Source organism: Oncorhynchus gorbuscha, linkage group LG01 (genome assembly GCF_021184085.1).
Source record: "Oncorhynchus gorbuscha isolate QuinsamMale2020 ecotype Even-year linkage group LG01, OgorEven_v1.0, whole genome shotgun sequence".
NCBI lineage: Eukaryota > Metazoa > Chordata > Actinopteri > Salmoniformes > Salmonidae > Oncorhynchus > Oncorhynchus gorbuscha.
In genome coordinates, this window is record NC_060173.1 from 120,526,553 (window position 1) to 120,553,011 (window position 26,459).

General features: G+C 44.9%; 1 protein-coding gene across 5 annotated transcripts in view; it reads left to right on the plus strand.

The window, feature by feature from the left end:
- dip2a (disco-interacting protein 2 homolog A) overlaps positions 1-26,459 on the plus strand; it is a 279,281-nt gene that overhangs the window by 43,507 nt on the left and 209,315 nt on the right. For all 5 annotated transcript variants that reach the window (XM_046351249.1, XM_046351336.1, XM_046351426.1 and 2 more), the window contains exon 2: positions 26,306-26,377. In XM_046351249.1, the coding sequence (XP_046207205.1) occupies positions 26,306-26,377 (72 nt within the window). The remainder of the gene's footprint in view (positions 1-26,305; positions 26,378-26,459) is intronic.

The following is a 26,459-nucleotide window of genomic DNA, read 5'->3' on the forward strand; positions in this document are numbered from 1 at the left end:
TCCTACGTTAAGGACGACAAATAGCTGGCTAGCTAACCTCTGTAAATTAAGATAATCACTCTAAGACTACACACTCTAAACTACACAATTATCTTGGATACGAAGACAGCAAAGACAGCTATGTAGCTAGCTAACACTACACTAATCAAGTCGTTCAGTTGAGTATACAGATTTGTCTATTGTGTTATTGACTGTACGTTTGTTTACCATGTGTAATTCTTGTGTTTGTGTCGAACCGCTTTCCGTTATCTTGTCCAGGTCGCAGTTGAAATTAGAACTTGTTCTCAACTAGCCTACCTGGTTAAATAAAGGTGAGATAAAAAAATCCAGGCTCTCCCGTCAGGCCCCCGTGTCTCCCTGACAGTCCCAGACCTACACAGGACTCATTGGTCCCAAAGGTCCATTGATCTGTAGTCTGTGTTTAGTCAATAAGAGGATATGTTTCTCTGTATTCCATTCTGCTCTCTGTTTATGTTGTTCTCTCTGATGTTCCCATCTCCCTCGTGTCAATGCTTGGTCACCACACACACACACACACACACACACACACACACACACACACACACACACACACACACACACACACACACACACACACACACACACACACACACACACACACACACACACACACACACACACACACACACGTGTGCATGAGTAGATTAGTAAAATAAGTGTCTGTTCCCTCTGGGTTAGGAGTTTAACACAGTCCTCTAGTTAGTAAAATAACAGTGTCTGTTCTCTCTGGGTTAGGAGTTTAACACAGTCCTCTAGTTAGTAAAATAACAGTGTCTGTTCTCTCTGGGTTCTCTCCAATTAGAACAGAGCATTCTCAGTGAAAAGGCTATTTCAAGATTTCGTTTGTTTTATAACGCAGAGACATAAAAATGGTATCCATGAGGTCATCTGACTCTGGGGAAGTAGAGAAAGGACTTCATTGCCAAAATCCCAAACTATCCTTTTTAAATTCAGCTATTTTTAAAACTTCTGCTCAAAGTTCCGCTGCTCCACCCTCCCATTTCCCAAAACAGAACTGTACATGTCATCCTCAGGCCACATGGTCCATTACGGTCACAATTAATCAAGTGGTTCTTTAATGCTTGTTGTTTAAACACTATTGTTGTTTTTCTGCAGTATGTTGATGTTAAACAAATACTAGGGCTGACCTTTTCCTACAAGGTTGATCAACGTTACCTTTCGGAGAGTGTGTTTCCTGTCTGTGTGTGATATGGAGCCTCCTATCAGTGACTCCCCAGGGATCCTATAGGAAGGACACGTGTAACATCCCTCTGAGACAGCGGTATAAATGTACTGGACTTCCATTAGCCTTACAGCTGCGTTATGCCACTTTTTGGGCGGCCTGACCAAATGTACGTAGGAATTTGTTTTCTAGATCTGTCATTCTCATTGAAAGCCAGTCTAAGTAGCAGTAGATCTGTTCTATGTGTTACAGATTTATCATTGAAAGCCAGTCTAAGTAGTGCAGGATCTCTTCTATGTGCACTATTTCTATGCTTCCCATAGTTTTGTTTCGGCTTCTTTTACTTTCTGTTTTGTACAACAGCTGAAAATACAATATTTTTGTTTATGTAAAATATATTTCACAGCGGTTTAGATGGTACAATGATTCTCTACACTATACTTGTTTAGTCACTTCAACTGAAATTCAGCAAAATATTATTTTAGCAACCAGGAAATGGTGGGGTGATTTCTGCATAGTGCACCTTCAAGATAATTCTGTCACAATACATGACAGTATTAGGCTATTAGATTACAGTTTGACAGCATCCTTATCTTCCATGAAGAAGCATCACTCGACGATCCAGATAAACTTTGAACAGAGGAAAATAATGTTTTGGACAAGGCCTCGTATAACAGCTTCACCCATTCTGTTGTTCCATTCCCTCTTGTGTTTCATCTGTTCTCGGTTCCCTGCCAACATGGCTGTAGGATGAAATCCGACTAGAGCTGTCTTTAAGCTGACTGACATGAACTAACAAGTCACAGTAAGTATTGGTGAGTGGTGGTTTTTTATTTGATTTTATTTATTTCACCTTTATTTAACCAGGTAGGCAAGTTGAGAACAAGTTCTCCTTTACAATTGTGACCTGGCCAAGATAAAGCAAAGCAGTTCGACAGATACAACGACACAGAGTTACACATGGAGTAAAACAAACATACAGTCAATAATACAGTATAAACAAGTCTATATACAATGTGAGCAAATGAGGTGAAAAGGGAGGTAAAGGCAAAAAAGGCCATGGTGGCAAAGTAAATCCAATATAGCAAATAAAACACTGGAATGGTAGATTTGCAATGGAAGAATGTGCAAAGTAGAAATAAAAATAATGGGGTGCAAAGGAGCAAAATAAATAAATAAATTAAATACAGTTGGGAAAGAGGTAGTTGTTTGGGCTAAATTATAGGTGGGCTATGTACAGGTGCAGTAATCTGTGAGCTGCTCTGACAGTTGGTGCTTAAAGCTAGTGAGGGAGACAAGTGTTTCCAGTTTCAGAGATTTTTGTAGTTCGTTCCAGTCATTGGCAGCAGAGAACTGGAAGGAGAGGCGGCCAAAGACAGAATTGGTTTTGGGGGTGACTAGAGAGATATACCTGCTGGAGCGTGTGCTACAGGTGGGAGATGCTATGGTGACCAGCGAGCTGAGATAAGGGGGGACTTTACCTAGCAGGGTCTTGTAGATGACATGGAGCCAGTGGGTTTGGCGACGAGTATGAAGCGAGGGCCAGCCAACGAGAGCGTACAGGTCGCAATGGTGGGTAGTATATGGGGCTTTGGTGACAAAACGGATTGCACTGTGATAGACTGCATCCAATTTGTTGAGTAGAGTATTGGAGGCTATTTTGTAAATGACATGTGGTAGTGTGGTAGTCTAGTATTTACTATGTAGCCATCAATGGATATTCTTGAGACAATACTTTTGTTTCTGCATTGGGCTACAATGATGACATATTGCTTATGTCTTTTTTCTATGCTTGTGTTCTAGAGTAGACTGGATCATGTTTACCCTGCTGGGCATCAGCGTGCTTGTGTTCTACAGTAGACTGGATCATGTTAGTCCTGCTGGGCATCAGCGTGCTTGTGTTCTAGAGTAGACTGGATCATGTTAGTCCTGCTGGTGTGCTTATGTTCTAGAGTAGACTGGATCATGTTTACCCTGCTGGGTGTGCTTGTGTTACAGAGTAGACTGGATCATGTTTACCCTGCTGGGTGTGCTTGTGTTGTAGAGTAGACTGGATCATGTTCGTCCTGCTGGGCGTCAGCGTGCTTGTGTTGTAGACTGGATCATGTTTACCCTGCTGGTGTGCTTGTGTTGCAGAGTAGACTGGATCATGTTTACCCTACTGGGTGTGCTTGTGTTGCAGAGTAGACTGGATCATGTTTACCCTGCTGGGTGTGCTTGTGTTCTAGAGTAGACTGGATCATGTTTACACTGCTGGGTGTGCTAGTGTTGCAGAGTAGACTGGATCATGTTTACCCTGCTGGTGTGCTTGTGTTGTCAGAGTAGACTGGATCATGTTCGTCCTGCTGGGTGTCAGCGTGCTTGTGTTGCAGAGTAGACTGGATCATGTTTACCCTGCTGGTGTGCTTGTGTTGTCAGAGTAGACTGGATCATGTTTACCCTGCTGGGTGTGCTTGTGTTCTAGAGTAGACTGGATCATGTTTACCCTACTGGGTGTGCTTGTGTTGTCAGAGTAGACTGGATCATGTTTACCCTGCTGGGTGTGCTTGTGTTGCAGAGTAGACTGGATCATGTTTACCCTGCTGGGTGTGCTTGTGTTGCAGAGTAGACTGGATCATGTTTACCCTGCTGGGTGTGCTTGTGTTGCAGAGTAGACTGGATCATGTTTACCCTGCTGGGTGTGCTTGTGTTGCAGAGTAGACTGGATCATGTTTACCCTGCTGGTGTGCTTGTGTTGTCAGAGTAGACTGGATCATGTTTACCCTGCTGGGTGTGCTTGTGTTGCAGAGTAGACTGGATCATGTTCGTCCTGCTGGGTGTCAGCGTGCTTGTGTTGCAGAGTAGACTAGATCATGTTTACCCTGCTGGTGTGCTTGTGTTGTCAGAGTAGACTGGATCATGTTTACCCTGCTGGGTGTGCTTGTGTTGTAGAGTAGACTGGATCATGTTTACCCTGCTGGTGTGCTTGTGTTGTCAGAGTAGACTGGATCATGTTTACCCTGCTGGGTGTGCTTGTGTTGTAGAGTAGACTGGATCATGTTTACCCTGCTGGGTGTGCTTGTGTTCTAGAGTAGACTGGATCATGTTTACCCTGCTGGTGTGCTTGTGTTGTCAGAGTAGACTGGATCATGTTTACCCTGCTGGGTGTGCTTGTGTTGTAGAGTAGACTGGATCATGTTTACCCTGATGGGCGTGCTTGTGTTGCAGAGTAGACTGGATCATGTTTACCCTGCTGGGCGTGCTTGTGTTCTAGAGTAGACTGGATCATGTTCGTGCTGCTGGGTGTCAGCGTGCTTGTGTTGTAGAGTAGACTGGATCATGTTTACCCTGCTGGGCGTGCTTGTGTTGTAGAGTAGACTGGATCATATTTACCCTGCTGGGCGTGCTTGTGTTCTAGAGTAGACTGGATCATGTTAGTCCTGCTGGGTGTCAGCGTGCTTGTGTTGTAGAGTAGACTGGATCATGTCGGCCCTGCTGGGCGTCAGGGTTTCCGTTAAGAAAATATGGCACCGGACAAATGTGGCGCCCATTTCAAACAATTAAGTATATGTTTTCAAAATGCTTACTGCCTCCAGCTCATTGCAAAGTGGTGTGTGACTTGCTGAAGCCTGCCTAGTTGCCTTGAATGGGAAGCGCGCTTCAATTACCCGTTGAGAAATATAAAAAGTAGTTATCTTTAATTGTGGTCATTGATTTTTTTCTCTCACTTTGATTGCCTTTAGAATTGTTGCATAATAATTAAGCTTATTAAAGCATGTTTTCCTCCAGCAGCTGTCTGTGCTGTCAGCAGCTCTCACTACATCCACTTTATCGTCCAAAAGCCAACTAACGGAAACGCTGCTTGGCATCTTACTGTAGCGTATGGATGTGTGAGAGAACTAGTCTGGCAGATCAAACTGCCTGTTTCTGTGTTCTGTGAACCAACATTGAGGTGTCTTTTGTCAACATGCCCTGTCTGATCTCTCTATATCGCTGCTCTCTGTCTCTAGGCTGTCGGTATGATCCTGTCAGTGTTCAATTAACTGTGGGATTATAGCATTTCCTCTGTCGGGTGGTTAAACCCATTTCCCATTTCCTCTGTCGGGTGGTAACTGTATATTGTCGGGTGGGTAAACCTGTAGATGTTGAACAGTTACTGTATATTGTCTCTGGAACTTCTTGACGCTACCCATCCCTTTTGAAGGATAATTGCATAGTGCCACATTCAAATAATATTACTACAAATATTTATATTCATATAATCACAAGTGCAATATAGCAAAACACAATTTAGCCTTTTGTTAATCCACCTGTCGTGTCAGATTTTGAAAATGTGCTTTACAGCGAAAGCAAGCCAAGCGTTTGTAAGTTTATCGATCGCTCGACAAAACATTATGGACACCTAGCAGGGTAGCCTAGTGGTTAGAGAGATGGGGCGGCAGGGTAGCCTAGTGGTTAGAGCGATGGGGCGGCAGGGTAGCCTAGTGGTTAGAGCGATGGACTAGTAACCGGAAGGTTGCAAGTTCAAATCCCCGAGCTGACAAGGTACAAATCTGTCGTTCTGGCCCTGAACAGGCCGTCTTTGAAAATAAGAATTTGTTCTTAAATGACTTTCCTAGTAAAATAAAGGTTAAAAAAAAGATTTTAAAAAGTAGCTTGGTCAGGAATATCAGAAAAGCAATCAAATTAATCGTTTACCTTTGATCTTCGGATGTTTTCACTCACGAGACTCCGTTACACAAATGTTCCTTTTGATCCATAAAGATTATTTTTATATCCAAAATACCTCAGTTTGTTTGGCGCGTTATGTTCAGAAATCCACAGGAAAGAGCGGTCACGACAATGCAGACAAATTCCAAATAGTTTCCGTAATGTCCACAGAAACATGTCAAACGTTTTTTATAATCAATCCTCAGATTGTTTTTAGAATATATAATTGATAATATATCAGTAGGAGAGGGAAAGGCAATGGCTGCCCAAACTTTGTTGCGCCAAGAAAAACGCTGCTGGCACCCAGCAATAATTTGTAAGTCGCTCTGGATAAGAGCGTCTGCTAAATGACTTAAATGTAAATGTTAAATGTAATGACACGATGTTGTTCAAAATAAAAGCCTGAAACTATGTCTAAAGACTGACACCTTGACGAAGCGATAGGAAAAGGAATCTGGTTGATATCCCTTTAAATGGAGCAAAGGCAGGCTATGGAACATGGAGTTTTCAAAATAGAAGCCACTTCCTGGTTTGATTTTTCTCAGGGTTTCACCTGCAATATCAGTTCTGTTATACTCAGACAATATTTTTACAGTTTTGGAAACTTTAGTGTTTTCTATCCTAAGCTGTCAATTATATGCATATTCTAGCATCTGGTTCTGAGAAATAGGCGGCTTACTTTGGGAACGTTATTTTTCTAAAAATAAAAATAGTGCCCCCTAGTTTCAAGAGGTTAAACCATAGATATTGAACAGTACTGTATAGAGGTCGACCGATTTAAATCGGATTTCAAGTTTTCATAACAATCGGAAATCTGTATTTTTGTGCGCCGATGTGCCGATTTTAGTTATTTTAACATTTTTTTATACCTCTGTAACAAGGCAAGTCAGAACACATTCTTATTTTCAATGACGGCCTAGGAACGGTGGTTTAATGGCCTCGTTCAGGGGCAGAACGACAGATTTTCACCTTGTCAGCTCGGGGTATCCAATCTTGCAACCTTACAGTTAACTAGTTCAACGCAATAACGACCTGCCTCTCTCTTGTGGCACTCCACAAGAAGACGGCTTACTGCATTCGCGTAACAGGCAAAGGTAAGTTGCTAGCTAGCATTAAACTTATCTTATAAAAAACAATCAATCATAATCTCTAGTTAACTACACATGGTTGATGATATTAGTAGATATTGTCTAGCGTGTCCTGCGTTGCATATAATCTGACTGAGCATACAAGCATCTGACTGAGCGGTGGTAGGCAGAAGCAGGCGCGTAAACATTCATTCAAACAGCACTTTCGTGCTTTTTACCAGCAGCTCTTCGTTGTGCGTCAAGCATTGCGCTGTTTATGACTTCAAGCCTATCAACTTCCGAGATGAGGCTGGTGTAACCAAAGTAAAATGGCTAGCTAGTTAGTGCACGCTAACTAGAGAGACGGAAGCTATACTGTTACACTGGCAATACTAAAGTGCCTATAAGAACATCCAAAAGTCAAAGGTTAATGAAATACAAATGGTATAGAGAGAAATAGTCATATCATTCCTATAATAACTCCAACATAAAACTTCTTACCTGGGAATATTGAAGACTCATGAACCACCAGCTTTCATATGTTCTCATGTTCTGAGCAAGGAACTGAAACGTTAGCTTTCTTACATAGCACATATTGCACTTACTTTCTTTCCAACACTTTTTGTTTTTGCATTATTTACTTGAGGCTAAATTGATTTTATTGATGTATTATATTAAGTTAAAATAAGTGTTCATTCAGTATCGTTGTAATTGTCATTATTACAAATACAATTAAATAAATCGGCAAATAAACAAATACAAATAAATAAATTTGGTCCTCCAATAACATTTACATTTAAGTCATTTAGCAGACGCTCTTATCCAGAGCGACTTACAGATTGGTGCATTCACCTTATGACATCCAGTGGAACAGTCACTTTACAATAGTGCATCTAAATCTTAAAGGGGGGGGGTGAGAGGGATTACTTATCCTATCCTAGGTATTCCTTAAAGAGGTGGGGTTTCAGGTGTCTCTGGAAGGTGGTGATTGACTCCGCTGTCCTGGCGTCGTGAGGGAGTTTGTTCCACCATTGGGGGGCCAGAGCAGTGAACAGTTTTGACTGGGCTGAGCGGGAGCTGTACTTCCTCAGTGGTAGGGAGGCGAGCAGGCCAGAGGTGGATGAACGCAGTGCCCTTGTTTGGGTGTAGAATAATCGGTATCGGCGTTGAAACATCAGTTGGTCGACCTCAGATATGGCACGTTTCTAATTTTGACAGTGGTTTCATTTCAAGCTAAAGTGAACTGTTAGCTAGCTAACGTTAGCTGGCTTCCTAGCTGACATTATTTGTTTCCTAGAGCCGTGTGGTGTTCTAGTTAGAGCCTAATGTTAGATAACCAACCATGTTCAATGTTAGCTAACTCCCAGCACTGTCCATTGTTGTTTAACTAGCTAACGTTAGCTGGCTCGTTAGCTAACGTTATGTGATGTGTGTACAACACCCGTTGAATATTGAAACATAATGAAATTGCTGCCAGCAGAGCTGGTTAGGCTGTTTTCATGGTATCCAGAGGTAAACAAATCATCGGTCAGAGCGTGAAGTGTGAGCTCGGAGAATGAAAAGAGATGTGTGTGGCTGAACCTTCGGGTGAGGGTGTAAATGATGCTGAATGGGTGTAAAACGATCAAAGGCCATTTTCTCACAAGGGAGTTTACAAGTTGATCAACTTTCAAAGCAGAATTCCTTTCCTATTCTTCAAATGTAGTGTATGACATACCATTGTGTAGCTCTGAGTCTCTACTTTTATCCAATATAAAAAACTGTTTCAAATTTTGCAACAAAAGACCGAATCCAGGTGGTGAGTCACAAATGTTAGCTCATTAATGAACCTAGCAGTCCTGTGGGTTGAGGACAATATTATACTAGTACAGGGAACCATAGAAGACAGAGCTGTTAGTTTGTTTTACATCGAAGGACAGGACTCCTCCGACAGGTCTCCCCTCACCAGAGGTCAGGACTCCTCCGACAGGTCTCCCCTCACCAGAGGTCAGGACTGTTTGTCCTTCGTTTGGCATCAGTACCCAGGATACATCAGAGATTGGTCTCATCAGTTAGAGTAAGGTCATGTATGATGTTACGACACCATGGGCAGTGGACTCACTTTAACCCCAGCAGCTTCAAAGCCTGGACTGACCTTAGAAACCTTTTGAAGTCTGAATGATGAAAAACATGCTGGGAGCCTAGACTATTTAGGTTCTCCTTCCCTACTGTGCCCTTTCAGTGATGCTCTACTTCATAGTAGAGCCCTAACCCATCTGACACTAGCAATGTTACCTAATTAATGACTTAACTAGGTCAACTCCAGCTCGCAGCCTCTGTCATTATGATCATCAGTTTGTCTGAACAGCCCAATGATATTCTATCATCTCTCTTTTCCACTTGCAAGGGTACAATCACAAGTCCAGGTCATTGGCCTTTCCTCTGTCTGCCTGGGCAGTGATGACAGGACAGGGGGTACACCACTGCCTGGGCAGTGATGACAGGACAGGGGGTACACCACTGCCTGGGCAGTGATGACAGGACAGGGGGTACACCACTGCCTTGGCAGTGATGACAGGACAGGGGGTACACCACTGCCTTGGCAGTGATGACAGGACAGGGGATACACCACTGCCTGGGCAGTGATGACAGGACAAGGGGTACACCACTGCCTGGGCAGTGATGACAGGACAGGGGGTACACCACTGCCTTGGCAGTGATGACAGGACAGGGGTACACCACTGCCTGGGCAGTGATGACAGGACAGGGGCAGTGATACACCACTGCCTGGGCAGTGATGACAGCACAGGGGGTACACCACTGCCTGGGCAGTGATGACAGGACAGGGGGTACACCACTGCCTGGGCAGTGATGACAGGACACCACTGCCTGGGGATGACACCACTGCCTGGGCAGTGATGACAGGACAGGGGGTACACCACTGCCTGGGCAGTGATGACAGGACAGGGGGTACACCACTGCCTGGGCAGTGATGACAGGACAGGGGGTACACCACTGCCTGGGCAGTGATGACAGGACAGGGGGTACACCACTGCCTGGGCAGTGATGACAGGACAGGGGGTACACCACTGCCTGGGCAGTGATGACAGGACAGGGGGTACACCACTGCCTGGGCAGTGATGACAGGACAGGGGGTACACCACTGCCTGGGCAGTGATGACAGGACAGGGGGTACACCACTGCCTGGGCAGTGATGACAGGACAGGGGGTACACCACTGTATTCATTTAGGCCTTTTTCTGCAATCTCAAAGCTACCTTTCCAGTTCACTAATCCACTACCTACCTGCTTCCAAACTGGTACAGAGCTAAAAGAGATGTCTGTCTGGATGTTGCTGCTATGTAGGCCAGAATAACTTGTTTTGGTTCTCAAATACTGCATCTGTGCTGCAGACCCTGGCTGGGTCCCAAATGGGGCCTCTTTTGTGCACTACATTTGATCATAAGGTTCTGGTCTAAAGTAGTGCATTATGTCATGACGTTGGCCTGTTGGGGGAGGTTTATAACCCCCATAAATACCTTTCCCCTACTCTATAGAGTTGACTCTTGTAAAGCCTTTGTTACAGAGTCTGGTAACATCGAAAGGTGGGAAACGGAACCATATTTCGGTAATCCAACCAGTTGAAAATATGCATTGGTTCTGAATGAATATGATCTCAGACCAGTTGTTGTCTGAGACATTATTACTAATGACAGGATGACATAAACTGTATCTTGGAAAGTTGACACATTCTAGTTATCAGACTCACATGGAATTGTTGTGCAATTTAAATGTTTAAATATGAAACTATTTGTGGAAAGATTACATGTAATTTTAGCTTCTTAAATGGGAGAACGGTTTGTCATAGAGAAACTCTGCTCACTCAGAGGCCCCGCCCAAGTGTACAGATATTGTTTGTAAACTATGAAACATGCCCTTCTTTCACCACTATATAAACTCATTGACAAAAATTCAACGTTCTGTTGTGAGGACGACGGTCCTACGTTAAAAGGGCTCAGATAATAACCGAACAAAATTAGCATCGTGTTCAATGTGAAGATGACGCTCGACACGCCGAAAGGATGAATTTCGACTATACCAGCCAGAATATAGCACGAGCTTAAAAGTATGGTAACTTGGTATGAACTTTGAACTCTTATTCACTCAAGAAGTGATACCTCCTAGCCGCTGTAAACATGGGCTAGGAAAGGATGGACGACGTATCCAGTCTAACACATCATCCAGTCTTCCATCTACGACCAACCTATTGAACTGCAGCTCAGAGTAAATATTTATTGCATTTTCTTTTTTTCAAATGGGCGGTTATTTAGAATGCATAATATTCTGTATTTACAATAGCACAGCTTCTCCCGTTGTTCCTCAGTCTTCCCGCTCTTCCATTCAAAACCCAACCCCGTCTCTTTGTGTAACCAGCCGTCATATCTGTTCTGTCCGCTAGGGACGTTTTCCTTTATGACATCATTTGTAATCAATGTATGATCCATTATGTGTAATGTAATTCTGTTTTATTATTAGTAAATAATGAAACCAAATTTTGAATTGCCTATTCAACTTGTTAGCCAGAGTTCGTGAAGAATTTACAACTTTCAGATTAGACTAGGATTAAATATTGACTGCTATTGATGTAAAATATTACTAGGTCTTTAAGAGTTTATTCTGAAGATAACAGCTCTATAAACATTATTTCGTGGTGCCCCGACTCTAGTTAATTACATTTACATGATTAGCTCAATCAGGTCTAACACTCATTACTCATAGAATATCACTTAATCCGGCATAGCCAAAGACACGACACTACATAGGGGATAGGGTGCTATTTGGCATTTACAACTTGTGTATAACCTGGCCTCAAACCTCAGGCTACAGTATCAGAAAGATAGAGACTGATGACGAGAAGTTTAGTTTACATGTGGTCCTTCTGTAGCTCAGTTTAGAGCATTAATGCATTCTGAAGGTCTACTGTAAGTCGATAAAAGTCTGCTAAATGGCATATATTATTATTATTATATTATTATATATTACATTCTGAAGGTCTACAAGGAAGTCTACGTTCGGAAGGAAGTCTACATTCCAAGCATGACAGCTGAGACCTGTCAGGACTAGTCTTAGTTTTGGATCTTGATAGTTTGTTAGGCAGTCTGTGTAGTTACTACAAAGATTTGTGACTGACAACCTTAATAGGTTAATCAATGTAATGCAGTCATTCTCTTTAGACTATCAGCTGTTCTCTTCTCTGTCTACTGTGCATTCAGTTCCCTAGACTTTTTCCACATTTTATTACATTACAGCCTTAATCTAATTTTGAAGTTTTTTTCCTTATCAATCTACACACAATACCCTATAATGACAAAGCAAAAACATTTTTTTTTAAATGTTCGCAAATGTATTAAAAATAAACAAATCACATGTACATATGTATTCAGACCCTTTACTCAGTACTTTGTTGAAGCACCTTTGGCAGTGATTACAGCATCAAGTCTTCTTGGGTATGACGCTACAAGCTTGGCACACCTGTATTTGGGGAGTTTTTCCCATTCTTCCCAAACAATTAGGGAAGTGGTTTATTCATCTCTGTTTTGGATAGATAACTCTGTTTTAGTGTGTTCCAATTTTCCCAGAAGTGTTCAACTTCTACAGGAACAGTGGTCCCCACTGCTGGACGGTTGAGCTAACGTGGGCTAATGTGATTAGCATGAGGTTGTAAGTAACAAGAACATTTTCCAGGACATATCTGCTAAATGACTTAAATGTAAATGTAAATATCTGATATCGGCAGAAAGATTAAATTCTTGTTATTATAACTGCACTGTACAGTGAAAGAATACCATGCTATTGTTTGAGGAGAGTGACACATTTTCAAGTTCATGACTGTGCAATCAACCAAGTAGGCACATTTAGGCAGACTTGATACATTTTGAACAGTAGTACAATGGTTCATTGGATCAGTCTAAGACTTTGCAAACACACTGCTGCCATCTAGTGGCCAACATTTAATTGTACCTAACCTGGAATATTACATTTGGACCTTTCTCTTGCATTTCAAAGAGGTGTTATATTCTCCTACATTACTTTCACATTTCCACAAACTTCAGTATTTCCTTTCAAATGGTATCAAGAATATGCATATCCTTGCTTCAGGTCCTGAGCTACATGCAGTTAGATTTGGGAATGTCATTTTAGGCACATTGAAAGAAAGGGTCCGACCCTTAAGAGACAAGGTCTTTTTTGTCTAACTTTTTCTGCCTGTTCCCAAAAGCGTTTGGCGATTGGCGTGTAGGCTATTAAGTTACGGCCGGGCCTTGAGCTTAGACTTACACATTAATGCCAGATAGCTTAAAATAATGAAATAACTTAGCCTATACATATGAAGAATGATCCATTTATTTATAGATTTTGTCTCACTCACACAGCCACACACCATCTCTTTCTCTCTGATTAAAACGCACACACACACACACACCCCCTGCCCCCCTCTGCCGGCTGGCCTGGTGGAGATGCCTCTCCTCCCTAACCTGTCCAGCCAGAGGAACTGGTTTGTGTGCTAATGTATAACTGACTGTCAGGATCTGACTGGAGCACTAGAGGTAGGATCTGACTGGAGCACTAGAGGTAGGATCTGACTGGAGCACTAGAGGTAGGATCTGACTGGAGCACTAGAGGTAGGATCTGACTGGAGCACTAGAGGTAGGATCTGACTGGAGCACTAGAGGTAGGATCTGACTGGAGCACTAGAGGTAGGATCTGACTGGAGCACTAGAGGTAGGATCTGACTGGAGCACTAGAGGTAGGATCTGACTGGAGCACTAGAGGTAGGATCTGACTGGAGCACTAGAGGTAGGATCTGACTGGAGCACTAGAGGTAGGATCTGACTGGAGCACTAGAGGTAGGATCTGACTGGAGCACTAGAGGTAGGATCTGACTGGAGCACTAGAGGTAGGATCTGACTGGAGCACAGAGCACTATTATATTGGCTGCTGTATTCAGCAAATGAGCTTGCTTCCCTCTTAGAATAGTCTATTGGTATAAGAAATGTAAAATAAATAATGTCGAGCAAGCTATTCTAGTCTAGCTTTTCCTGCATGGGACTCCAAAACCTAAGGAACATTTTTTTTTATGAGGCCAGCGGAGCACAGGTGCGTAAATGCGTAAGTTAAAGAGGCTGGTGGATCCTCCTCGTTTTAGTAGAGGCCATCACTCTGTTTTCTCACGCAGTTGCATAGCCTATAGAAATGTTACCCAACATGAGCTCATGGGCTCTCGAAGTATTTGATTAGATTTTTCATTCCATTTGCGTTGTCAGTGATTAGTAGGACAATAGATTACTGAGAACCAGGCAGTTAGCAAGTTGGGTAGGCTACTAATGACCATCGGCAGCATCAGAGCTTGGTGTAGTCTAATTACCATGACTAAGTGGCCACGCGGAATTGGATTGCCATGTGGCGGTAACAGCCCTACACCTCACTACCTACTGCCTAACTACCTACCTACTTACCACCCTACCCACCTACAGTGCATTCAGAAAGTATTCAGACCCCTTCACCTTTTCCACAGTTTGTTACGTTACAGCCTTATTCTAAAATGGATTAAATATATAACATTTACATTAGTATTCAGACACTTTGCTATGAGACTGGACTGCTCCGGTGCATCCTGTTTCCATTGATCATCCTTGAACAGTTCCTCTGTGGAGATGGGAGAACCTTCCAGAAGGACAACCGTCTCTGCAGCACTCCACCAATCAGGCCTTCATGGTAGACTGGCCAGACGGAAGCTACTCCTCAGTAAAAGTCAGATGAACTACCTACCCACCAATTACATAACACCTACCTACCAATTACCTACCCACCAATTACCTACCGCCTAACTACCTACTTACCACCAATCTACCTTTCTACCACCTACTTACCACTCAACTTCCTATCTAACTATCACAGGAGGTTGCTGAGGGGAGGACAGCTGATAATGTCTGGAACAGAGCAAATGGAATGGCATCAACCACAAGTAAACCATGTTTGTATTTGGTACCATTACCACTAGCCCATCCTCCAACCATTACCACTAGCCCATCCTCCAACCATTACCACTAGCCCATCCTCCAACCATTACCACTAGCCCATCCTCCAACCATTACCACTAGCCCATCCTCCAACCATTACCACTAGCCCATCCTCCAACCATTACCACTAGCCCATCCTCCAACCATTACCACTAGCCCATCCTCCAACCATTACCACTAGCCCATCCTCCAACCATTACCACTAGCCCATCTTCCAACCATTACCACTAGCCCATCCTCCAACCATTACCACTAGCCCATCCTCCAACCATTACCACTAGCCCATCCTCCAACATGAATGTGCCACCAACTTCCTGTGATACCTACGTAGGTATCACTCTACCTACTTTCCTTATACTTAACTACCTTCTACTTATCTAACATCCCTACCTACCACCGACCTACCCTGGAGGTGTCTGCTTATCTAACACCCTACCTACCACCCAACCTACCCTGGAGGTGTCTGCTTATGTAACACCCTACCTACTACCCAACCTACCCTGGAGGTGTCTGCTTATCTAACACCCTACCTACCACCCAACCTACCCTGGAGGTGTCTGCTTATCTAACACCCTACCTACCCGACCTACCCTGGAGGTGTCTGCACCCCGACCTACCCTGGAGGTGTCTGCTTATCTAACACCCTACCTACCACCCGACCTACCCTGGAGGTGTCTGCATATGTAACACCCGACCTACCCTGGAGGTGTCTGCTTATGTAACACCCTACCTACCACCCGACCTACCCTGGAGGTGTCTGCTTATGTAACACCCTACCTACCACCCGACCTACCCTGGAGGTGTCTGCTTATGTAACACCCTACCTACCACCCGACCTACCCTGGAGGTGTCTGCATATGTAACACCCTACCTACCACCCGACCTACCCTGGAGGTGTCTGCTTATCTAACACCCTACCTACCACCCGACCTACCCTGGAGGTGTCTGCTTATCTAACACCCTACCTACCACCCGACCTACCCTGGCGGTGTCTGCATATGTAACACCTGACCTACCCTGGAGGTGTCTGCTTATCTAACACCCTACCTACCACCCGACCTACCCTGGAGGTGTCTGCTTATCTAACACCCTACCTACCACCCGACCTACTATCCGACCTACCCTGGAGGTGTCTGCTTATCTAACACCCTACCTACCACCCGACCTACCCTGGAGGTGTCTGCTTATCTAACACCCTACCTACCACCTGACCTACCCTGGAGGTGTCTGCTTATCTAACACCCGACCTACCCTGGAGGTGTCTGCTTATCTAACACCCTACCTACCCCAACCTGGAGGTGTCTGCTTATCTAACACCCTACCTACCACCCGACCTACCCTGGAGGTGTCTGCTTATGTAACGAGATGTAATGAAACATGGTACGCTATAGTGACACACTGGCCCTCTATTTGTCACTGTGCGTGTGTAGCTTCCCTCCAACAGGAAGGAGATAGGAAACAAAGAACCCACTTCCTGTGGAGCGGCCAACATTCCCCACAATGGAGCAGGGAAGCGCCTGGCAACCACAGTGGAGTGTTGGAGGAGAGATAAAGCAGTCTCTTTCCATTTCCCCCTTCCCCTCCTCTCTTCTGTAGCTCAGTTGGTAGAGCATGGCGCTTGTAACGCCAGGGTAGTGGGTTCGATCCCCGGGACCACCCATACGTAGAATGTATGCACACATGACTGTAAGTCGCTTTGGATAAAAGCGTCTGCTAAATGGCATATATTATATTATATTATTATATATTATCATCACCCTCTCTCTCTTCCTCTCTTCCGCTCTCTCTTTACCCCCTCTCTTCCTCGCTCTTTACACCCTCTCTCTTTACCCCCTCTCCTCTCATCACCCCCTCTCTCTTCCTCTCTCTTTACCCCCTCTCCTCTCATCACCCCCAATCTCTCTTCCTCTCTTTACCCCCTCTCCTCTCATCACCCCCTCTCTCTTCCTCTCTACCCCCAACTCCTCTCATCACCCCCTCTCTTCCGCTCTCTCTTTACCCCCTCTCTCTTCCCCTCTCTTTATCCCCTCTCCTCTCTCTCTTCACCCCTTCTCCTCTCTCTCTTCACCCTCTCCTCTCTCCTCACCCTCTCTTCTCATTTTCCGTCTCTTTTTCCATTTTATCGTTCTTGTCTCTCAGATCCGTGTGTGTTATTTCAACAGAACAATAGACCGTCTTTCCTCTCTCCCCTCCTTATTTATGCCCAGCTTGTCAGTAGTTAATTTATTTAAATGTATTCTATCAATGAAGCCAGTAATCAATCTTCCTCAGCCCATTCACTGCCTGTCAACCATCCCAGGTGAAGCCCACTGCTGTCAACGTGGGTAACCTCTGCCTGGCCTTTGCCATGTCTCCAAGACAACGGGGAACTGGGGAGGAACTAGGCAATAGGGCACCATTGGAACACAAGCCTATCTTTACCAGAGCTATAGGGGTCCTAGTCTACTGTATTATCTATAGTGCACTATGGGTCCTAGTCTACTGTATTATATATAGTGCACTATGGGTCCTAGTCTACTGTATTATCTATAGTGCACTATGGGTCCTAGTCTACAGTGTTATCTATAGTGCACTATGGTTCCTAGTCTACAGTGTTATCTATAGTGCACTATGGTTCCTAGTCTACAGTGTTATTTATAGTGTACTATGGTTCCTAGTCTACAGTGTTATCTATAGTGCACTATGGGTCCTAGTCTACAGTGTTATCTATAGTGCACTATGGGTCCTAGTCTACAGTGTTATCTATAGTGCAGTATGGGTCCTAGTCTACAGTGTTATCTATAGTGCACTATGGTTCCTAGTCTACAGTGTTATCTATAGTGCAGTATGGGTCCTAGTCTACAGTGTTATCTATAGTATATATATCCGAAAAATAACTGGTCGCGTTTGTGCGAGTGAAATATATATATATATTTAATTCTGTGTCCCATTAGTTGTGTTTTCCACGTAACATTACGAAGATCACACAACCTGATAGAATGTAACCGTAATTATGATCCACGTCACACAAAGCTTTTACGAAAGTATAATCACAAAGAAATATAAACATCTTGGCATTAAATGGAGTCGGGAGTTTAGATGACTGAGCAATGAAGAATGACTGAGTGTCCAGTATTGGCTATAGAAGCAATGCTTCTAAAATGCCTTTCCACTCGATTTGAAAGTTTATCAATTTCTAAAATGATGATGATCTAAAATGCTGTATGTGCTGCAAAGAAATACAATAGGCACCTTTTGCATAGGCTGAAACACCGGACTCAGGTTCCCTTAGCTGAAACACCGGACTCAGGTTCCCTTAGCGGTAGCCTACTGAAACACCGGACTCAGGTTCCCTTAGCGGTAGCCTACTGAACACCGGACTCAGGTTCCCTTAGCGGTAGCCTACTGAAACACCGGACTCAGGTTCCCTTAGCGGTAGCCTACTGAACACCGGACTCAGGTTCCCTTAGCGGTAGCCTAAACACCGGACTCAGGTTCCCTTAGCCTACTGAAAACACCCTTTGTGGTAGCCTACTGAACAGCGGTCAGGTTCCCTTAGCGGTAGCCTACTGAAACACCGGACTCAGGTTCCCTTAGCTGAAACACCGGACTCAGGTTCCCTTAGCGGTAGCCTACTGAACAGCGGTCGGGTTCCCTTAGCGGTAGCCTACTGAACACCGGACTCAGGTTCCCTTAGCGGTAGCCTACTGAACACCGGACTCAGGTTCCCTTAGCTGAAACACCGGACTCAGGTTCCCTTAGCGGTAGCCTACTGAACAGCGGGTCAGGTTCCCTTTGCGGTAGCCTACTGAACATTGGTCAGGTTCCCTTAGCGGTAGCCTACTGAACAGCGGGTCAGGTTCCCTTAGCGGTAGCCTACTGAACAGCGGGTCAGGTTCCCTTTGCGGTAGCCTACTGAACAGCGGTCAGGTTCCCTTAGCGGTAGCCTACTGAACAGCGGGTCAGGTTCCCTTTGCGGTAGCCTACTGAACATTGGTCAGGTTCCCTTAGCGGTAGCCTACTGAACATTGGTCAGGTTCCCTTAGCGGTAGCCTACTGAACAGCGGGTCTGGTTCCCTTTGCGGTAGCCTACTGAACATTGGTCAGGTTCCCTTAGCGGTAGCCTACTGAACATTGGTCAGGTTCCCTTAGCGGTAGCCTACTGAACAGCGGGTCAGGTTCCCTTAACGGTAGCCTACTGAACATTGGTCAGGTTCCCTTAGCGGTAGCCTACTGAACATTGGTCAGGTTCCCTTAGCGGTGGCCTACTGAACAGCGGGTCAGGTTCCCTTTGCGGTCTGTGTCGATGCGATCATTTGTTTTTAGGTTTTCAAAATGATTTTGCTTTTAGTGTTGATTAGCAACCTTGTCTAAAACGCCAATACTCAAAAATGGCGAGTGTGCGGGGGAAAGAGAACCCCAATTCAGTGGGGGTGGGAGGCCGAGAGTGGAGAGGAGGCCTGAAGCCAGCAGCACATGCTAGAAGTGTGTATTTTAATCAACACTGAACTCTCTCCCTGTCAGATGCACTGGGCTTACAGGAACAATACCCGTGTCAGACAGAGAGAGAGGCAGAGGGAAACAGAGGCACAGGGAGGCCTTCCGAGAGCCAGCCAGTCATCCCTCAGTTAGGCCCAGGGGAGTGATATTTTAGCTGGCCTCACAGCTTCAAAGACAACCTCTTTCTCTCAGTCCACCATTCCACAACCTTCAAAATAATAATCTAGATTTCTCAGCTCCAGCACTCTAAAGCTGGAGATGTGTCATGTATTATCAGATGCATGTACAGTGTCCCAAATAATTGCTGTATGGTAGCAGACAGTATTGGATCTGTTTGTGAGTCATGTGAATGGCGCCAGCATGGAGAGTATGGGAGGTCTCCTAACAGCAGAGGGTCTGTCTGCTAGTTATTTTAGTTTCCACAACTATTTACTCAGGAGGGTATTTCTCCAGGAAACGCCTTGGAGCTGGCAGAGCAGTGTGAAAGCAGGAGAGGAGACAAGGTGTGATGGAGAACTCTTATATCATATCAGCCTCTCATTATATTACAGAGTTATTACAGACCTATAAATGGACAAACCTCTGTGATCACGTCTAGTACGTAATGCCTCTCCACAACTCTAGTCTAGGTTCTGCAAAGCCAGGTCTTTTCCATGGGTGAAAAAATTCTAACTTGACGCTGGTATGTAAGAACGGTTTTTGTTCTACAACATGGTTGTACATCTTTATACGTCCACGTAGGACCCCATGGTGTCACCAGTCCAGTCCCCCCCCAGTCCTCAGCCCCCACTCAGCGAGCTGGGTAGGCCCCACTCAGCGAGCTGGGTAGGCCCCACTCAGCGAGCTGCGTAGGCCCCACTCAGCGAGCTGCGTAGGCCCCACTCAGCGAGCTGCGTAGGCCCCACTCAGCGAGCTGCGTAAGGCCCCACTCAGCGAGCTGCGTAAGGCCCCACTCAGCGAGCTGCGTAAGGCCCCACTCAGCGAGCTGCGTAAGGCCCCACTCAGCGAGCTGCGTAAGGCCCCACTCAGCGAGCTGCGTAAGGCCCCACTCAGCGAGCTGCGTAGGCCCCACTCAGCGAGCTGCGTAGGGCCATAACCTCCTGGTGATTTTAATGCTGGGAAACTGAGATAGATTTTATCTGATTTTTACCAGCATGCATCTGTGCGTCTAGAGGCAAGAAACTCTAAATCACCTTTACTCCACACAGAGACTCATACAAAGCTTTCTCTCACTCTCCATTTGGCACATCGGACTTTATCCTCCTGATTCCTGCTTACAAGCAAAAACTGAAACGGGAAGTACCAGTGACATACTCAATACGGAAGTGGTCTGACGAAGCGAATACTAAGCTACAGGATGGTTTGGAATACATTGATTGGAATATGTTCCGGGATTCATCCGATGACATTGAGGAGTTTACCACCTCAGTCACCGGCTTCATTAATAAGTGCCTTGATGACATAGTCCCCACAGTGACTGTACATACATATCACAACCAGAAGCCATGGATTACAGGCAACATCCGCCCCAACTTAAGGCTAGAGCTGCCGCTTTCAAGGAGCGGGACACTAAACTGGATGCTTATAAGAAATCCCGCTATGCCCTCAGACGAATCATCAAACGGGCAAAGTGTCGATACAGGACTAAGATTAGATCTTACTTCACTGGCTCTGATTCACGTCGGATGTGGCAGGGCTTGTAAACTATTATAGATTACGAAGGGAAACCCAGCCTACTAGACGAGCTAAATGCCTTTTATGCTTGCTTCGAAAAAAGCAACACTGAACCATGCATGAGAGCATCAGCTGTTCCGGATGACAACATTCACAAAGCCGCTGGCCAGATGGATTACCAGGACGCCTACTCAGAGAGCATTCGCCAACCAGCTAGCAAGTGTCTTCAGGGACCTGGCAGTGTGGTGCCAGGAAAACAACCTCTCCCTCAACGTGCGCAAGACAAAGGAGATGATCGCGGATTACATGAAAAGGAGGGCCGAACAGGCCCCCATTCACCTTGACAGGCAGTAGTGGAGCGGGTCGAGAGCTTCAAGTTCCTTTTTGTCCACATCACTAAGGATCTATCATGGTCCAAACACACTAACACAGTCGTGAAGAGGGCACAGCAATGCCTCTTCCCCCTCAGGAGGCTGAAAAGATTTGGCATGGGTCTCCAGATCCTGAAAGTTCTACAGCTGCACCATCGAGAGCATCTTGACTGCAACTGCTCCGCATCCGACCACAAGGCGCGACAGAGGGTAGTGCGTACGGCCCAGTACATCACTGGGGCCAAGCTACCACCATCCAGGACCTCTATACCAGGCGGTCAGAGGAAGGCCCTAAACATTTTTAAAGACTCCAGCCACCCTAGTCATCGACTGTTTTCTCTATCGCACAGCAAGCAGTCCCAGAGCAAGTCAAGGTCCAAAATGCTCCTGAACAGCTTCTACCCCAAAGCCATAAGATCGCTGAACAGTTAATTAAACGGTTACCTGGAATTTCTTATTTTCACCCCCTACCTACATGTACATAGTACTTCAGTCAATCACCAAACCTACATGTACATATCACCTCAATTAATCACCTCAGTGACCTCTTATCCCAGTACACTGACTCGGTACCGGGATTCCTTGTATATGGCATGTATATAGCCTAATTACTTTTCATTTGATTGTTTTACTATTTAATTTGTTAATTTCCTTTTTAACTGCATTGCTGGGAAAGAGCTTGTCGGTCAGCATTTCACAGTAAAGTCCACTTGTTTTAGTCGGCATATGTATAATAACATTTAAATGCTTTTGCGGTCACAGCTGCATCACACTCACTCAGGTACAGGTTCATACAGGCATGAATCTTTCAAGGCAGGCTTCATCAGTCTCTCGGTCTCTCAGCTAGTCCTGCATTATCAGCATTCTGATGTCTTAAAGGAACAAAGATTTTCCAGGAAACAGCTGACTAGAGCCCCAGTTGCCTTCGTGTGTGTCTGGATTTAAAATAATATACCATTTAGCAGATGCTTTTATCCAAAGTGACTTATTCATGCGTGAATGTTTGCTTTGGTTAAGGATTCATATTTTGTTTATTATAGAACGTCAATTTTCTGTATCTAGGCTAAATGGACCCAGTGATTAATGACAAATTAAAGTTTGAGAGGAGTGGGTGAGGAGGTGGAGCAGGAAAATGATTAGCTTCTGGTCTCATTAAGAGAACAACACACCACCCAGGTGTGAGGCTCAGATGGGGTGTTTATGGGCTGATGGGAGGAGGGGTCCAATGCCATCCAGCCTCTCAATATAAAGCCCTCTCCGTAAATGTCAGTACGATGCCCTGCCTGAAATCTGCTCTTCCTTCACCAAGCCCACAATTGCCCCAGCCAGATGGATCTGTGAATGGGCTGGAGAAGAGGCTGGACCAGCAGTGTGGATAGGGACTGACAGTGACTAATAGAGACATGTTGTGGAGATGAGAGAGGAGGGGAAGGGAGAGGGAGATCCCAGGAAGGGGTAGTGAGGTGTGGCGCTGACTGGAGAAACTGCATGCACCTCTGGTGTCCTCTGTTGGTGGCTCTGACACATCACAGCATGTACCTCTGGTGCCCTCTGTTGGTGGCTCTGACACATCACAGCATGTACCTCTGGTGCCCTCTGTTGGTGGCTCTGACACATCACAGCATGTACCTCTGGTGCCCTCTGTTGGTGGCTCTGACACATCACAGCATGTACCTCTGGTGCCCTCTGTTGGTGGCTCTGACACATCACAGCATGTACCTCTGGTACCCTCTGTTGGTGGCTCTGACACATCACAGCATGTACCTCTGGTGCCCTCTGTTGGTGGCTCTGACACATCACAGCATGTACCTCTGGTGCCCTCTGTTGGTGGCTCTGACACATCACAGCATGTACCTCTGGTACCCTCTGTTGGTGGCTCTGACACATCACAGCATCAGCTGGACTTGGTTCTCTGATTTTCAGTGTCATGTTAGGGCTAGGCATCCCATCAGCGGGACACCTGTCAACAACATCGGGTGAAACTGGAGGGCGTGTAATTCAAATAAATAATCATAATATTAAACATTTATGAACATGCAAGTATCTTATCGGTTAAAAGCTTAAATTCTTGTTAATCTAACTGCATTGTCCGATTTACAATAGGCTTTACAGCGAAAGCATACCAAATCAAATCAAATAGCTTCTTTTGTTAGGGCGTTTGGTAAACAAATCCAAACACGTTTGCAGGTCCAGTCGGACGAAAACTAAAAAAATATATATTACAGGTTGTAGAAACATGTCAAATTATGTATAGAGTCAATCTTTAGGATGTTTTTATCATAAATCTGCTATAGTATTTCATCCGGGGAATTCCTGTGTCTGTAGAAAAGCCTTGGAACGAGCTAACTCTCTCGTGACTCCGCGTCACGAGCCTGTGGCACTCTGCCAGACACTTGGCTCAATCCCCTCTCATTCAGCCTCCCTTCATAGTAGAAGCCTCAAAGTTTTACAGACTGTTGACATCTAGTGGAAGGCTCAGGAAGTGTATCATGACCCATTTACACTGTATATTGTAATGGCAAAGAGTTGAAAAACTACAGACCTCAGTTTTCCCACTTCTTGGTTGGATTTTTCTCATGTTTTCGCCTGCCATATGAGTTCTGCTATACTCACAGACATCATTCAAACAGTTTTAGAAACTTCAGAGAGTTTTCTATCCAATACTACTAATAATATGCATATATTAGCATCTGGGACTGAGTAGCAGGCAGTTTACTCTGGGCACCTTATTCATCCAAGCTACTCAATACTGCCCCCCAGTCACCAAGAAGTTAAATAGGGCTTCCCATAGAAAACCATTGGGAAATACTATGACCTCAATATTTTCCCTGGATGGTTTGTCCTGGTGTTGCGCCTGCCAAATCAGTTCTGTTATACTCACAGACATGATTTTAACAGTTTTAGAATCTTTAGAGTGTTTTCTATCAATCTTTGAGTTTATATGCATACCCTAGCGTCTTGGCCTGAGTAACAGGCAGTTTACGTTGGGCATGCTTTTCATCCGGATGTCAAAATACTTCACCCTATCCCGAAGAAGTTTTAACTAATGTTTTCCATCTACAGTATGTGGTTAATTTTCAGAATGAGAGAATTAGTTGAAAATGAGGCATTGCTTGTTAAACAAGTTGATTCGGGGATCAAGTGGAGCTGGGCCTGGTCTAAACTGGATGCCTCTATAGAGGTGAAAGGAACACCACACACTTTCTTTCCTCTTTCTCACTACAGTGGATAAAAGGGGATACTCTCTGCCTGAAAGAGAGCAGTTATGCCAACCAAAGGGTGTCATGTTCTGTTTGGCACATTTAGAACAGATGTCCACAGGCAGAAAGTGTACAATGTAATAATGTGCATTGTTGCCCAAAGATGTTGCTTTTGTTGAACTTGTGTGAGTGATTTATAAAAACATTTACTCAGTGGAAGTTATTTATGCACACACGTAGCCTCGTGAACTTGATCGATGTCACACACGTAGCCTCGTGAACTTGATCGATGTCACACACGTAGCCTCGTGCACTTGATCGATGTCACACACGTAGCCTTGTGCACTTGATCGATGTCACACACGTAGCCTTGTGCACTTGATCGATGTCACACACACTTGATCGATGTCACACACGCCTCGTGCACTTGATCGATGTCACACACGTGCAGCACACACGTAGCCTCGTGCTTGTGATGTCACTTGATCGATGTCACACACGTAGCCTTGTGCACTTGATCGATGTCACACACGTAGCCTTGTGCACTTGATCGATGTCACACACGTAGCCTCGTGCACTTGATCGATGTCACACACGTAGCCTCGTGCACTTGATCGATGTCACACACGTAGCCTCGTGTCACTTGATCGATGTCACACACGTAGCCTTGTGCACTTGATCGATGTCACACACGTAGCCTCGTGCACTTGATCGATGTCACACACGTAGCCTCATGCACTTAATTGATGTTCACTATAATATAGCAACAATAGAATGCCTGTTTGTTTCATTCTATTTCTTCTTTAAGATATTTTTTCCCCAATATTTAGATGTATGGTTACAAGCGTTCTAAATGCTGTCATGGTAACTGTAATATTAGTGGATTGGTTTCTCGCAAGACTTGAGTGTCATTTGCAGTGAAGTCTAGGCAACAAATAACATTGGATTGCTTTCTTTACATGTTTTAGCTGAGAGTTCGGTTCACATTTAACCACTTGTTATTTTACACACAGAGACTGATCATGTAGATGATATTCTGTTTAATTAAAACTTGCATTTCCCCCTGCAGGGATTTATTACATGTTTCAGTGCAGAAAAGTGTCTCCATTTTGGTCCCTCAGCAGTTGACACCCCTGAACACGTTTATAGGCTCAGTGCACTCTGGATGGGGGTGTTTGTGAGAATAAAGCCAAAGGACTCGAGGGAGTTTTTGTGTTTTAAGTTAGGAAGCAGGATTTGTTAGGCTACAGAGTTTAGAGTATTATACTGCTGTGTCCCAGATCAGGACAGACCAGATGGACTTTGGTCTCTGGATATCACAACACAGTCATTGTCCCAGAGATGTTCATTTTGGGAGGCTGGAGGGGGGTGGCATCCCATGGCCTCTTGGTGCTCTGTGGTGCCAGGGCTAGAGGCTGGCACTGAGGTTGGATTGGGTGTTTTTTGTGGCAGTGGCGCATACAGGCAATCACACACTGTACACACCACGTCAAGACCACACATCGTATCTGATGGCCATTTGGGCCAGTGACTCACTACCGTCTCCTCTCTCTCTGTCTCTCCAGGGGACATCACACAGAAGGGATATGAGAAGAAGAGAGCCAAGCTGCTGGCCCCCTACATCCCTCAGATACAAGGTAAGATGCCTCACCTGGTAGAACGGCAAGCAGCTGGTCTCCTACACCCCTCAGATACAAGGTAAGATGCCTCACCTGGTAG